Here is a 12,907-nt window from a genome sequence, read left to right on the forward strand (position 1 = left end):
ATATTTTAAATCTACATTCACTAAAACTGTCATCTAATGTATAGTCCTTAAAGATCAATTATTCATTGAACTATTGCTCTTTAATTTCCAAGAAATCGTTGCTAGATAAAGGCATAGCATCCTCCTTTTAAGATTTTAATTATATCTGAACATCAACGGTCGTGATAATGGGATGATTATTATATTAGTAATAAGGTAAAAATTTAACTCTTTTTATTTATGCAAAATTTGGAGTGTGAGCCCCACGCGGTGCCAGCTGAGAGTAGAACTTTGCCGCCAAACCCTCCGTCCCACCAACCAACGCCACTGGGGCCCCGCAAGAAAGCTTTTGCCCCAAAAGCACAAACAACTTTGGGAGAAAAGCTCAAAAGTGTCGTCGGACACAGCGTGGGGAGGGAGGCGGGAACAGAACAGTGTGGGACAGCCTCGGAGGAGCCACCCATTACAATGGCCATCGCCGCCTGCTTCAACAATCCCTCTTTCTCCCTTCCCAGACGCACCGCCACCGCCAGCAGCCGCCTCTCCAATCGCCCGGCCGCCTCCCTCCTCCACCTCCGCCTCTCCATACCCGCCACCTCCACCACCAACACCACCCCCATTTCTTCCATCCTCCCTCTTTTCCAGTCCCGAATTCAACGACCCATCTTCGTCCCCTTCAGCGGGGGTGGCTACATTGACAGCGGGAGCAACCACAACAACTCTGGCGGAGGAGGCGGCGGCGAAGGTGGAGGCGGAGGCGGAGACGACGCCAGCGACAAGAACAGGGAAGAGGCGTTCCTGGTACTGGCGCAAGCGGGGCGGGCACTGGAGAGCCTCCCCAAGGACCTGGCAGCTGCTGTAGAGGCCGGGCGTATCCCCGGGGCGGTGGTCTCGAAGTTCCTCGAGCTCGAGAAGTCACCGCTGCTGAGATGGCTGCTCCAGTTCGGGGGGTTTAAGGAGAGGCTGTTGGCGGATGATCTGTTCTTGGCGAAGGTTGGCATGGAATGTGGTGTCGGGATCTTCACGAAGGTGAGTTCTGCGGTTGCATTCTGTCGATTGATGCGATGAAATCTATTGGTTGAGGTTCAATTCCTATGGCTTGGAAATGAGATTTGAAGTGTGTTTTGGGAGACAAGGTAGCACCTTTCCAGTTTCTTCAAATCGAATACAGTGTGCTCCTGCTATGCTCTCTTTTTGGTTGAATTTGTGATTAAATCGGTATAAATGGAATGTTTGTGGATTCGAGTTTCTCCTTGGCAGAGGTGACCAATAAATGGGATGTCTGAAGGTGGTTTTGGGTTTTCTTTATGGCGACATGCCCAAGTAATGTTTTTGGTAACATGGGAACTGGAACGAAGATTGGCTTATGATAAAGGTGAAAAGTTTGGGTAGAAAAGCTGTTAAATTGATTGATTATGGCAGATTAGAACACTGATGTTTGCGAAAATGCATGAAGAGGTTGTCCAATCATGATGACCTTGGCATCGTTATGTTGTTTTCTTATGGGAAGAATTTTTTCTTGGAATCGAGCTAAGGCCACTCACTTAGCATGCATTTCTTTTTCCAGACAGAATGCAAGATTTGACATCCCTTTGCATAGTGTTAAGAGCATCCCTCTCTCTCTCTCTCTCTCTTCTTTGGCTTTCCCTTTTGGAGATATGTCGGGATTCTACTTTGTCATGGTTTTCCAATTCGTGGTTTTGAAGTGTATCAAGCTTTCTACCTACAGTTTGTATTCAAAGTTGCATGCACAATTGTCTGCTCATTTATCGGATCGCTGAGTTTAATTTTTATGGTTCGTTCTGTAGACTGCAGCAGAGTATGAACGCCGCAGAGAGAATTTCTTCAACGAGATAGAAATTGTTTTTTGCGACGTGGTATGGATCTCCTTCCTTGCCATATTTATTAATTTATTCCACCATATAATTTATTTTCTCAGTGAGCTTCGATCTTCTATGGAAGCTTGATTTGATCAAATATCCTCCTTCCTACTGATCGTTAGGGGTGTTCAAAAATGAACCAAAAACCGAACCATTCGAACCGCGATATCAGGTTGTTAAAAAAGAATCGGATCGACTGGAGAACCAAACCGAACCAAAATAACCGGTTCGAAATGGTTCGGTTCTCTGTGGTCAAATGGTTCGGCTCGGACCAGTACTCAAGTAACCGAACCGAACCATTTTGCGGTTCAGAAATGGTCCGGTTTGGTTTGCAAACTGAACCGCACCATGAACCCCTACTTATCGTGCATGCTATCTATGATAAGGAATAATCTTTCTTGCTTTTCACTCATAGCAATATTAATTATTTCACCCTTTTTGATATACTTATGTTCATGTGATTTCTCAGGTTATGGCAATTCTTGCAGATTTCATGCTCGTTTACCTTCCTGCTCCGACTGTCTCTCTACGTCCCGCACTTGCTACTGGTGCAGGAACCATTGCAAATTTCTTCCACAACTGCCCTGATAATGCCTTCCAGGTTAATTTTCATCCCCCTTTTTTATGTTTTCCGAAGAAACTCCTTGGAAAACTATTTGACTTTGAGATGTAGTTATGAAAATTATCCTGAAACTTGTGGGCAGGTTGCTCTATCTGGAACTTCATATTCATTCCTACAAAGAACCGGTGCCATAGTGGTGAGCTTTTAATCCTACTTCTCCATACAATTTTTTGCACTAACAAGCATATGTCCACATAATTTATATGAATGCTTTGACTTGCAGCGTAATGGTGCAAAGCTTTTTGCAGTGGGTACCTCTTCATCGTTGGTGAGTTCCCTCCACTATTTCAAGGAAGCTCTACTGCATAGTTATGTAGTACTGGAAAAATTATCGGCCTTTTAATTTTACCTTCTAATTTTTCCTCGATTCAAAACCAAATTTAAGGGAAAAAAGTGTTAGAAGTTGCACTTCACTTGATCTTTTGCCTTGGTTTCCTTGTATATTGTACTTTGTCCCTCGACATGCCTTTGCTTTGATTTGATTTGGTCATCTTCCAAAAGTAAATGGCGGAAAACTGGAAATTTTTTCCAGACGATTTTAAAACTTGTTCAATCCAAGGGTACTCGTTCATTGGCAAATGATTAGGCGAATGTCTTCTCTCACATAGGTAGGCCTTGCATCTACAGAGAAAAGAATATATAGTTTTCTTTTTCTTCTCCCTGTTGTGAACATGATTTAATCTAATATGATACGTTGTTCTTCTTCAGGTCGGAACTGCAGTTACAAATTGCCTGATTAATGCAAGGAAGGCCGTTGATAAGGATGCTGCAGGAGAAGTTGAAACTTTGCCCATACTATCGACAAGTGTTGGCTATGGTGTCTATATGGCTGTTTCCAGTAACCTCAGGTAAGCTGTTCTTTGATTTACTAACTTCAGTATCTTAATAAATCTGATTTCTGGTGTGACCCCGGGGGTAGGTTTGGAGTGCTCAGTGCTATGTGAAAATTCTTCGGCCTGTCAATATCATGTATAAAAATCAAGCAGCTCCAGCTGGAAATAGATTTTCTCATGCTCGTTGATTTGATGGTTACATGCGAAATTTCACTCTATGGATTGCTTTTTTTGGCACGGAAACAAAAAGCCGCACTTGCTTTCTTTGGCTTTTCGACTTCTCAAAAGGTCTTCTTTCTTGCCATTAGAATAGTCGGCCTTGAAAATTTGTGGTTTGAGTTGCCCAAGCGATTATCAGGCTCGGCTTCTGATTTGTGGTCCTATGCGAACATCGGTACCGGTCTTCCCCCCCCCCCCCCCCCCCCCCCCCCCCCCCCCCCGGGCCATATAGAGGAAACTGAAACACTCGCTGGAGTTTCTGTGTCGTCTCATTCTGGACCATTCACATTCTTGAGTGACCACCTCCAAAATAACGCCACCTCTTCGAGCAAAATCGTAAATTTTGAGTATGCTAAAGCATCTACTCAAGGTGTAAATCTGTGATTGTGATTTTACAGGTACCAAGTTCTTGCGGGTGTGATCGAACAGAGGATGTTGGAGCCGTTGCTGCACCAGAACAAGATAATGCTGAGTGCTCTCTGCTTTGCTGTTAGGACCGGGAATACGTATTTGGGCTCGTTATTGTAAGATTCTTGCCCCTCTCTAGAAAAATCTCCATCGCATTTTTCTCAGTCCATAGTTGCTTAGGACTTGTGATGTTTTGCAGGTGGGTAGATTATGCTCGGTTGATCGGCATACAGTAGCACCAAGGATTCGAACAACGCATGCAAATTTTCTTTGATGCTCTTTTCTTGGCTTTCTTGATTAAAGCACATTCTTTGATGCCAGCTCTCTGTTATCGGCTGGTATTTTCAGGAGGTTTGCTCCCGAAAGCCCCCAGTTTCTTTGATAGGCATAGGATTTGAATTTCGAAAGCAAAGATTTTGGATCATTGTTTCAGACACCGAACATGATTCATTCTGAAATATTTCCTGGAATGTTAATGGAATGCTTGATTCTGTTCTTATTACATCTAGACAGTACTAAAAGCGTGTCGTCGTTTACAACAAACATAAGAGCCTGGGTGAACTTTAAGGTGCAAGGCTGATTGTCATCGAACTCTTCTCGAAGCGCAATTTTGCTATCGAATGATATTTCAGCAATTACAATATGTTAAAGAAAAGAAATGACATCCTTCAAAGATAAGTAAATCTAGAGACAAATTTTCCCATTCTCTAGCAATCAAGGGCTTTGTCGGCTTAAATTACTGGATTCGGGCTTGGTGTAAACGTACATTTATATACCTTAATCTCTAGGAGAACAACATCAGGAGAAGGACAATTACATTCCATCACCAAGTTAATGGTCTCGGGGGCCATCAAACGACTGGGTCTTCCTCAGGTTCCAGTGAAGCCCATCGTGGATGCTCCGCAGGAAATCGCTGGTTGAATCCACAAGGCAGGCAGTGGGGACGGGCCACGGGGCCATGCTGCAGACCAGCGCGTCTCCCGCCGCCAGCTGCTTCCGGTCCTTTCCGTCAAAGGAGGCCCACGCAGGGCTCCTGCTGTTGAAGGGCACCTGGACCCGAATGGTCACGTGCTCGGGCATTATCAGAGGCCGGAAGGAGAGGGAATGTGGGCAGATCGGCGTGAATAGTATTCCAGGAACCTGGAATTGTGCAAGCAAATTTATAATATATTAGTAAGAGGAACGTTAAAGAATAAAGCTAGGTGTCCATGAGAAGAACAAACGAGAAGTAAGTGCCTGGCCTTCATAATCAAGCTTGGCTTGAAGAAATTGGGCGCCAGAAAAAGAAATGAGAGGGACTGATACTTATATTCTCCCGGCTATCGCCACAGAGAATATAAGTACAAATACGAGTTCTAGCATGCCTTGGAATATCTGAAAAAGAGCAGGGGAAACTCACCTGTGGGTGGACCATCGATCCTCCAGCTGCTAGAGAATAAGCAGTGCTCCCAGATGTAGTCGATAGAATTAATCCGTCCCCTTGCACGCATGTGACAAAGGAGTTGTCGCAATAGCACTCCAAGTTTGTGAGGAATGATGAGATCCCACGATCTATCGTAACTTCATTTAATACGAGAATGGGCTCCTCAGCTTCGTACTCGTTCTTAGCTGAGTCTCTGATGACCTGGCACTGCAGTCGGTGCCTTAAAGTGATGCTGATAGGACCCTTCATTATTGAATCTATGTACTCTCTGTAATGTTCACTATCTGAGAATATGTTAAAGACCACATTTGATGCAGGGGAGTTGAAAACCCACAGAAGTAAGTTGGTTTAAAATTCATTAAAAAAAAAAAAAGTACGTTAGTTTCAAAGTCTAGTGCCTGAAAGATATTCTGCGTATTCACTTCAAGTAACATGAAGAAAGAGAAATTCGTGGTCGGGGGAAAGGATACAGAAAGGTGTCATAAAGCCCAACGACCCCATAGAAAATGGGACAATAGGCGGAACGGGTCCCTTAAACATCGATGCTGCCTGCACAAGGAAGTCAAGAAACCTTAATATTAGCAGAAAGAAGCATACAATTAGGAAAATGCAGTTGGCATGAATGTACCGATATGTCCACTTTTATTTCTGTCTGATTGAGAGTTACTGTTATACAAGGAAAGTTCTCACTTTTTATACAAATCAATTCCATGAAACGGGTTCATGCTTTGAAATTTGGATCAGCTACAATTCACTGTGGCCAGTTCCAATGAAGTAATTTAGGACTCTCACTTGAACAAGTTATCTAGAACTACTTTATGCTTCACAACCCAAAGGGAGCGATTAATAGTGTCTGATTCCGGTCTATCAACAAGAATATGTATCAGAACAGAGCAGACAGCATAGTGAAGGCATAACACCGATTCTTCAGATGACATCGGACTAGTTACAAGTTAACTGTTACATCTCTATCAGAAATCTTCATACCTCATGACACTTACAATGAAACAAATATACATACCCAAAGAACAGTACCATCTCCACCGAGAGTTACCACGAGGTCCACCTCTGTGTGCAAATTTGAAATCTCTAGATCTGGAAAGCCAACAGAAAAGGCAAATACAAACTTGCTCATCAAGATTAACATCTGAAATCAAATTCTTAAGTTTCTATTTGGTCTTATCCATAAAGAGCCTATAAACTGTCCACATGTCATAAAGACTATTATAAGATATGGAAAATCAGGCCTCCGCTTCTCGAGGACCCTAACCAGTAGATTAAAAAAGTGAAAATGCATTAACTTGACTTAATTGTGCTAACGTAGGAAGCATCCAAGTTGCATGTCAATGCATCATATAAAATTTGCCACAATAAATTTTGCAAAAGATAAATATCAACAGGCCTGTCAGTATGGATATATATTCTTGCTTACCATCTTGCCAGGTCTCTACAAACTTGAAGAAGCAAGACTCAGCCAGAAGCTCTCCTTTAACTCGTGGTTCCACATAGATGTTCAAATTCTTCTGTTCCTTTAACCATCTGCAATGCCCATGAATTTATCTCCATATGCTTATGAATGGGTAGGTCTCAATTTTTAAGAACAGCACAAGCACTACAATTAATTACTGCCATATCATCAAACACCTCCTCCATAATAGTGGTGATATGCCGTATAATTTCACTTTGATTGGGATAATAAAGATTTGCAAGTACAATATTTGAGTAACAATTGCTTCCATCACAACAAGCATCTTCTACAGTGAAATTCCGAAATGGACAGGGAGAGTGCCTGGAATCTAAAACTGGCTTCATAATCAAAGGATTCAAAGCCTTTCATACTGTTAGTCAGCATGCAGAAATACATCAAAAGATTTTGTAATGTCTTCCTTATTTGTAGGACAGGCAGCAAATATAGTAGTTAATATCTTATAGTAGTAAAAAATAGTAGATGCAAAGTACTGGAGCAAATATAGCAGCAGAAGCAAAATATCTCATTATTTAGGCATGCCAAGTAATAATCTCCTAAAATATCTCATTATTTAGGCATGCCAAGCAATAATCTTAAGAAGAAAAAGGGGCAACCATCAGCAAACTAGTGATTCTTAGGAAATAAAATGTAAACGCTGAGGAATATAAATCCACACCTAACCATCTCTGCGCAAAGAACTCGAACAGAAGTAGAATTAGGTTTTGTCAAAATAAGCACGGTCTGCGGAGGAGACTCCCATTTCAGAGAAATCTACAATGATAATAGGCACAGAGTTAGAAACCCCGTGGAAAGAACAGTCAAGGTAATATTATAGCTGGAAGCAAGAGTTTGTGCTAGATTCAGCATAATGGTGGTCAAAACCAGCTCAGCAGATCAGAGCCGCCGACTAGATTTAAGACCAAAGCCAAAAATTGTTCATAATCAATATATATCAAAAGGGTACCTGTTTGCTACTCCGGCTGGCTGTGGTTATATTTCCCTTTTCAAAGGACACAATGTCATGTTTGTGCTGATCACTTTGGTCACCTTTGCAACACCATGATAGTTTAAATGATGCCTATAGCAAGAAACAACATTTCAGTAAATTCCTGTACACAAGGTATCATCGAATGTTATGCAGGAAAAGCCATGTCTAGCATAAATCTTTTTATCTAATGGAGTGAAGTCTATATGAGAAAAGGACTGCAAAGTAAACCACATAATCTGTATTAAGGCCAATGATTGACAAGAGTCTAGCAATCCCAAAGTCAGTAGTAAGATAACCACAGAGCACTATGGAACTTGTAAAGACACATTTGTGCAGTGAATATGTGGGTGGCATGGATGTGGCTTGGAGTATACGAGGAATCACATTGCAATAGGAAGGTCACCTTTCTCATCATTTTGTTTTGAATTCTTCCAGTTTGAGAACCAGCTTCCCCATCAAAGAGGACCTCATGAGAGCAGATACCATGCTTTCCACAGCATCTTTCAGGTTGTGCATTGGTTGCATATCCATTTTCCAAGTTTTCAGCACTCCCACTGTAAAAATCACCATTATGGCCTCCAGATGATTTTTCTGTAAGAAGAAGTTGTTGCAATCTCTAAGATACAAACAGGACATAAAGAGAACCATATCGCCAATGTCCACTATGTACAAATATGCCTAAGTTCATTTATTTGAAAATGACATATTTTCCTCGCAGATAAGGGTTAAACACTGTGCAAGGTGTCAACCATTTAGCATAGTCTACCGGTAAAACAGCATTTAGCTATGCATCATCAACTTTCAGCGATGACCTTGCGAAATGAAATCGTATATTAATAAATTCATACTGATCGATATCATTAATTCTAGACAGACATCATCACATGAAAAGAATCACGTGATATCTAAAATGCGTATTAGATCTGCTATTCATTCTGGAAAACCTTTTTTCTCCTGCTGCATATTTCTTGCCCTCTCAAGTTCGTATCTACGTTTCCATTCCGCAGCCTCAGCTTGAGCAGAAGCCTTTCCTTCAGCAGCTCGCCTTAATGCCTTTGCAACAGCTGAGATTAATCATAGAGAAAACATTAGATATCAAGTCTTAGGGTCCAAGAACAAACGCTACTATTTTTATTGATAATATGCAGCGCATACTTCTTAGAGCCTCTGAAAATTCAATGAGATGGTCATCAGTCCCATGAACTGGAGTTTGTTGAAGAAGCTCTTGAACTGCTTTCTCAGAATTTGCCAATGAAACTGGATCAATAAACCCGTTCTCCAATTGTGAGGTAGATACACTCTCCTCCCCCTGTTCATGTGACCATGTGTTAGAAGAACATGTTATGCAAGAAGGTGCATGAATGTGCTGAACACAAGGCAATCCAACGAATGTCAAATTCCAAATTTTCATCTTTAGCTTCTCTATTTCCCAAATTCCCCTGCAGCTTCACACGCAATACACACTCGCCCTCGAAACAATCCTGTTGGAAGCGTGATGACTTGATAACACTGTTGAGTTCACAATCACTAGTGTCATGCCTTCAGTACGAATAATAGGCAACAAGATCTCATCTTTCAATCTCCACATACTCGGGCTTCTCGCCTACCAATTCTTCTTATCAGTCTCTAAAGTTCAGCATGGATCCCAGATACTCACAACCATTGATCACCAAATTGTCCAATTCAGCACTCTAGAAATGTACAAATAGCCTACATTCGTCCCCGATTAGCAGAAGCACCCAAAAAAAAAAAAAAGACACGGGAGCAAGGCATCCAATCCAATCAAACATAGTCCGGAAAACTGTCCACCAATATCAGCACAGAGTAGGCAACTGAGAGTCAGACACAAATTCCAGCTGATCAAACAACATTTATGGTTACAGCAGAGAAACGCCCCGACCAATATTTGCTCCAGAGACAGCTACCAGACGGCGAATTTTGTGTCGCTACCGGGTGATGATTCATTTCACTCCACAGAAAGACAGCATACACTCATGACCACAAAAAGAAAACTTTTCGGCGAGAGAGGAACAAACCGACACAAACAAAGTTCAACGAAACAGCAGTATAATCAGACAGAGGGAGAGGGAGAGAGAGGTGATTACAGCAGAATTGAGCTGGCTCGGAGACATGACTGCTGAGCAATCGGAGGCCAACTACTTCGCGTAGAGAGAGAGAGAGAGTCCTCCGAAGCTTTTTGACGTGAATTGACTGGGTGCGAGCTTGAGCTACCCCCCTTTTATAGGGTTCGTTCGGAGCGGAGCGGAATAAGAGGAGAAGAAGATGAAGAAGACGACGACATCATCGACGACGACCACGGCGGCAAGCGATCCGGTGGTCCCCGCTACAACGCGTGGCGGGTCAGGTAACATTTGGGGCGACGAAGTAGATGGATCAACTCCAAGCTCCTAACATCACCGGGAGGGATGTATTCCCATGCGTCACGGACCACTGAGGTGGCTCCTACACCGAACACGAGTCCCGGGGGGGTCTCGCCGTGACAGGTGGCGGGCTTTGATTGGGTAGTGTCGGGGAAAAGTGCCGTTGTTCGGTGAGAGAAGATGGAAACGGAGACGAAATGAGAATAGGATGCATGAAGTCTACGATGCAACCGCTAGTGCTTCCGACAGTATTTGACTTTTTTCTGTTATTATGAAATAAAATAAAATAAATGATTTTATTTATTTATTTATCAATCAGAAGAATTTTCCCACCTTTGTGGCCCTTTTGCATCAGCGGTGATGCAACCATCGAACATGATTCCTTCATTCAACTCCCACACTTCCCATCTCTCATTTCCCCTTTACATTTGTATGTTTCCTATTTTCTCTTTCGAGTTTTAATTATTCATCCTTTTAATATTCTTATGCTTTAACTTTGCTAATTATTAAAAAAATTTCGCATTCTCTTTCTTCTACCATATCCATTTATTTTTTTAAGTTTCAAAAACCAATTTATACCTATTTTTTCTCGTGACCTTTCGGTTTAAGGACACCCTTTCATACTTTTTATTATAAAAACTACATCACATGCTCTTTTCCATAATTATTAACTCTCACGAACATATCATATATGAAATAATTTATTCTTTCAACATTCACGGTCCTTCTCTCCCCTTTCTTATTTACATTTATATCGATGAGTTTTCAAAATTTATATTAAGAGGTTTTAAAAATTATTTCATAGATGGATATTTTCAGATGACTGACATATATCATTTGATTAGTTCCTTTCGAAAATACCAAAGAAATTCAAATTTTTTGATGAACTTTTCAAATTTTATATGAACTTATTTTGAAAATTATTCAAGCATTATGCCATCGATAATTTATTTTCAAACTCCTAATTAAATTTTTTATGGGTTTTTATGGATGCAAAAGTACACATGTGGGAGAATATAAAAGAAAGAGAAGAAAAGTTTCAAAGAAAAAAGATACTATATCATTAATTTCTTTTTTATTTTATTTTATTTTCTCTTATCTTATGTATTTCTTATCTCCATATTCTTATTCTCTTCTTTATTCTTCTGTCAACGGACATCGGCTACCGATCTACACATTGACACCATAGTGCCCGTCACAACCACCTACTAACAATGTTGCATAAGCTTAAAGTTTTCATACTGTCAATGTCCTCCCTTTACGAGTTATAGGTGCATTTTTATTCTTATTCTTCAAGGGTACGTGTGCAAAAAGGAGATATGAGTTGTTAACAATGTAAATCTAATATCAATTTTTAATACATTTTATCAATTTGCGACTGAAATTAAATTCACTATTGTGCTTTAGGTAAGATTTACAATGTATTCTTTATTTATATATTAAGTATAAATTATAATATATATGATATGAATTACTAAAACAAATTTATATGCATTAAATTAGGTTCGATCAACTTCTTTCAACTTTTTTTTAAAAAAAACTTAAACGCGACCTTTAAGGTCTTTAATTTTTGGAATTTTTTTATCAATTTGGGTCAGATTTTTCTGAATTTTCGAGTTGTGAATGTCATTGCAAAACTATTCGTGAAAATAATATTTTCAATAGTTATTTTGTAAACTTTTATTGAAATTTTAAATTCATTTCTCTATTTTTTCTTTGGGATATTCCATTGAAATAAAAGATCACGTTAGAAAATATATCAATTGAAAATATTTTCTTGAAATAAATTATTTTTAATGCTTTAATTTCATTCTTCTAAAAATAGCTTCTATTGTTTTTAATCGTACTTATCAAAATTCTATTATTCACATACTAGATTATGCACCAACACTACGTGCAGTGTGAAAAAAATAGTTTAAAATGTCATCTCTATATTTTCATCATTATATACTATTTGTAATTCTACATAGTTGTGCTATTATTAATTTAAAATTTAAAAAATTAGGATGAAAATTGAAAAAAAATATTTTTTCGGTGAAAGAAAAGAAAAATAACTTGAGTTATAATAGAGATAGAGCAAGGGTTGAAGAGAAATAAGTAAAAAGTAGAGTGGAAGTTGTCCACATGTGAATAATAGAGGAGCGAGATAAGAGATATGAGTTTAAAATTTGAACAAGTTTGTAGTTTTATTCTTGCATTCAATTTTACTTTTCTTTAATAGAGTAAAAAATAATTGGGATAATTTCTTAAAATTATACAAAAACTGATAAATATACTTAGATATAGTGGTTTGGTATTAATATACTAATTTTGTATGTACTTTTTTATATTACACATTTGTAAATACTATTTTCAATATATATACATATATATATCTCCATTGAAATTAATATTATTTTATTATTAAATTAAATGGAATATTTTTGTGAATATTATTAGCTACTTTTAATAATTTTTTATTTTAAATTTAATATTTAAATACCTATGGGTCCATTTGGTAGATTCATGCGTGCCACGTCTGCAATGTTAATGTAACATTAAAAAAAATCCGTTAAAATTAACATGAAAGTAATGGTGTGCTAGACATGATACGGAACTCATAATTTGTAATTTCACATGCAATTAAAAAAATTCGTGCTAGAAATAATAAAAAGAGCAAATGTTTGCTTTTTTTGGATCATTAACCCTCATAGATATTATTAAATA

The 12,907-nt window shown here is 39.3% G+C and overlaps 2 protein-coding genes across 2 annotated transcripts; one reads left to right on the forward strand and one right to left on the reverse strand.

Moving 5' to 3' along the window:
- Positions 1-343: 343 nt before the first annotated feature.
- Positions 344-4,449, forward strand: LOC116211228 (protein RETICULATA-RELATED 4, chloroplastic-like). The gene is made up of 8 exons (XM_031545510.1): positions 344-1,008; positions 1,788-1,856; positions 2,329-2,460; positions 2,564-2,617; positions 2,705-2,749; positions 3,190-3,329; positions 3,932-4,057; positions 4,141-4,449. The coding sequence occupies exons 1-8, from the start codon at positions 448-450 to the stop codon at positions 4,175-4,177; spliced, it is 1,164 nt and encodes a 387-aa protein (XP_031401370.1). The 5' UTR covers positions 344-447; the 3' UTR covers positions 4,178-4,449.
- A 77-nt stretch (positions 4,450-4,526) lies between these two features.
- On the reverse strand, positions 4,527-10,180 carry LOC116211227 (NAD(H) kinase 1). The gene is made up of 11 exons (XM_031545509.1): positions 9,926-10,180; positions 8,976-9,129; positions 8,765-8,884; positions 8,224-8,411; positions 7,797-7,910; positions 7,509-7,603; positions 6,797-6,903; positions 6,386-6,459; positions 5,835-5,913; positions 5,341-5,648; positions 4,527-5,081 (listed from the first exon to the last, which is right to left on the reverse strand). The coding sequence occupies exons 1-11, from the start codon at positions 9,950-9,952 to the stop codon at positions 4,773-4,775; spliced, it is 1,575 nt and encodes a 524-aa protein (XP_031401369.1). The 5' UTR covers positions 9,953-10,180; the 3' UTR covers positions 4,527-4,772.
- Positions 10,181-12,907: the final 2,727 nt, after the last annotated feature.

This window comes from Punica granatum, chromosome 6 (genome assembly GCF_007655135.1).
Source record: "Punica granatum isolate Tunisia-2019 chromosome 6, ASM765513v2, whole genome shotgun sequence".
NCBI classification, from domain to species: domain Eukaryota; kingdom Viridiplantae; phylum Streptophyta; class Magnoliopsida; order Myrtales; family Lythraceae; genus Punica; species Punica granatum.

Excerpts from the sequence above, each read along its gene's own strand:
- LOC116211227 (XM_031545509.1), bottom strand. The coding sequence starts at position 9,952 with ATGTCTCCGAGCCAGCTCAATTCTGCT. Across the intron at positions 7,911-8,223 it reads AAAACAAAATGATGAGAAAG|GCATCATTTAAACTATCATG; the intron begins GTGACCTTCCTA and ends TTCTTGCTATAG. Across the intron at positions 6,904-7,508 it reads CTTTGCGCAGAGATGGTTAG|ATGGTTAAAGGAACAGAAGA; the intron begins GTGTGGATTTAT and ends TGGGCATTGCAG.
- LOC116211228 (XM_031545510.1), top strand. The coding sequence starts at position 448 with ATGGCCATCGCCGCCTGCTTCAACAATCCCTCTTTCTCCCTTCCCAGA. Across the intron at positions 3,330-3,931 it reads GCTGTTTCCAGTAACCTCAG|GTACCAAGTTCTTGCGGGTG; the intron begins GTAAGCTGTTCT and ends GTGATTTTACAG. Across the intron at positions 4,058-4,140 it reads ACGTATTTGGGCTCGTTATT|GTGGGTAGATTATGCTCGGT; the intron begins GTAAGATTCTTG and ends GATGTTTTGCAG.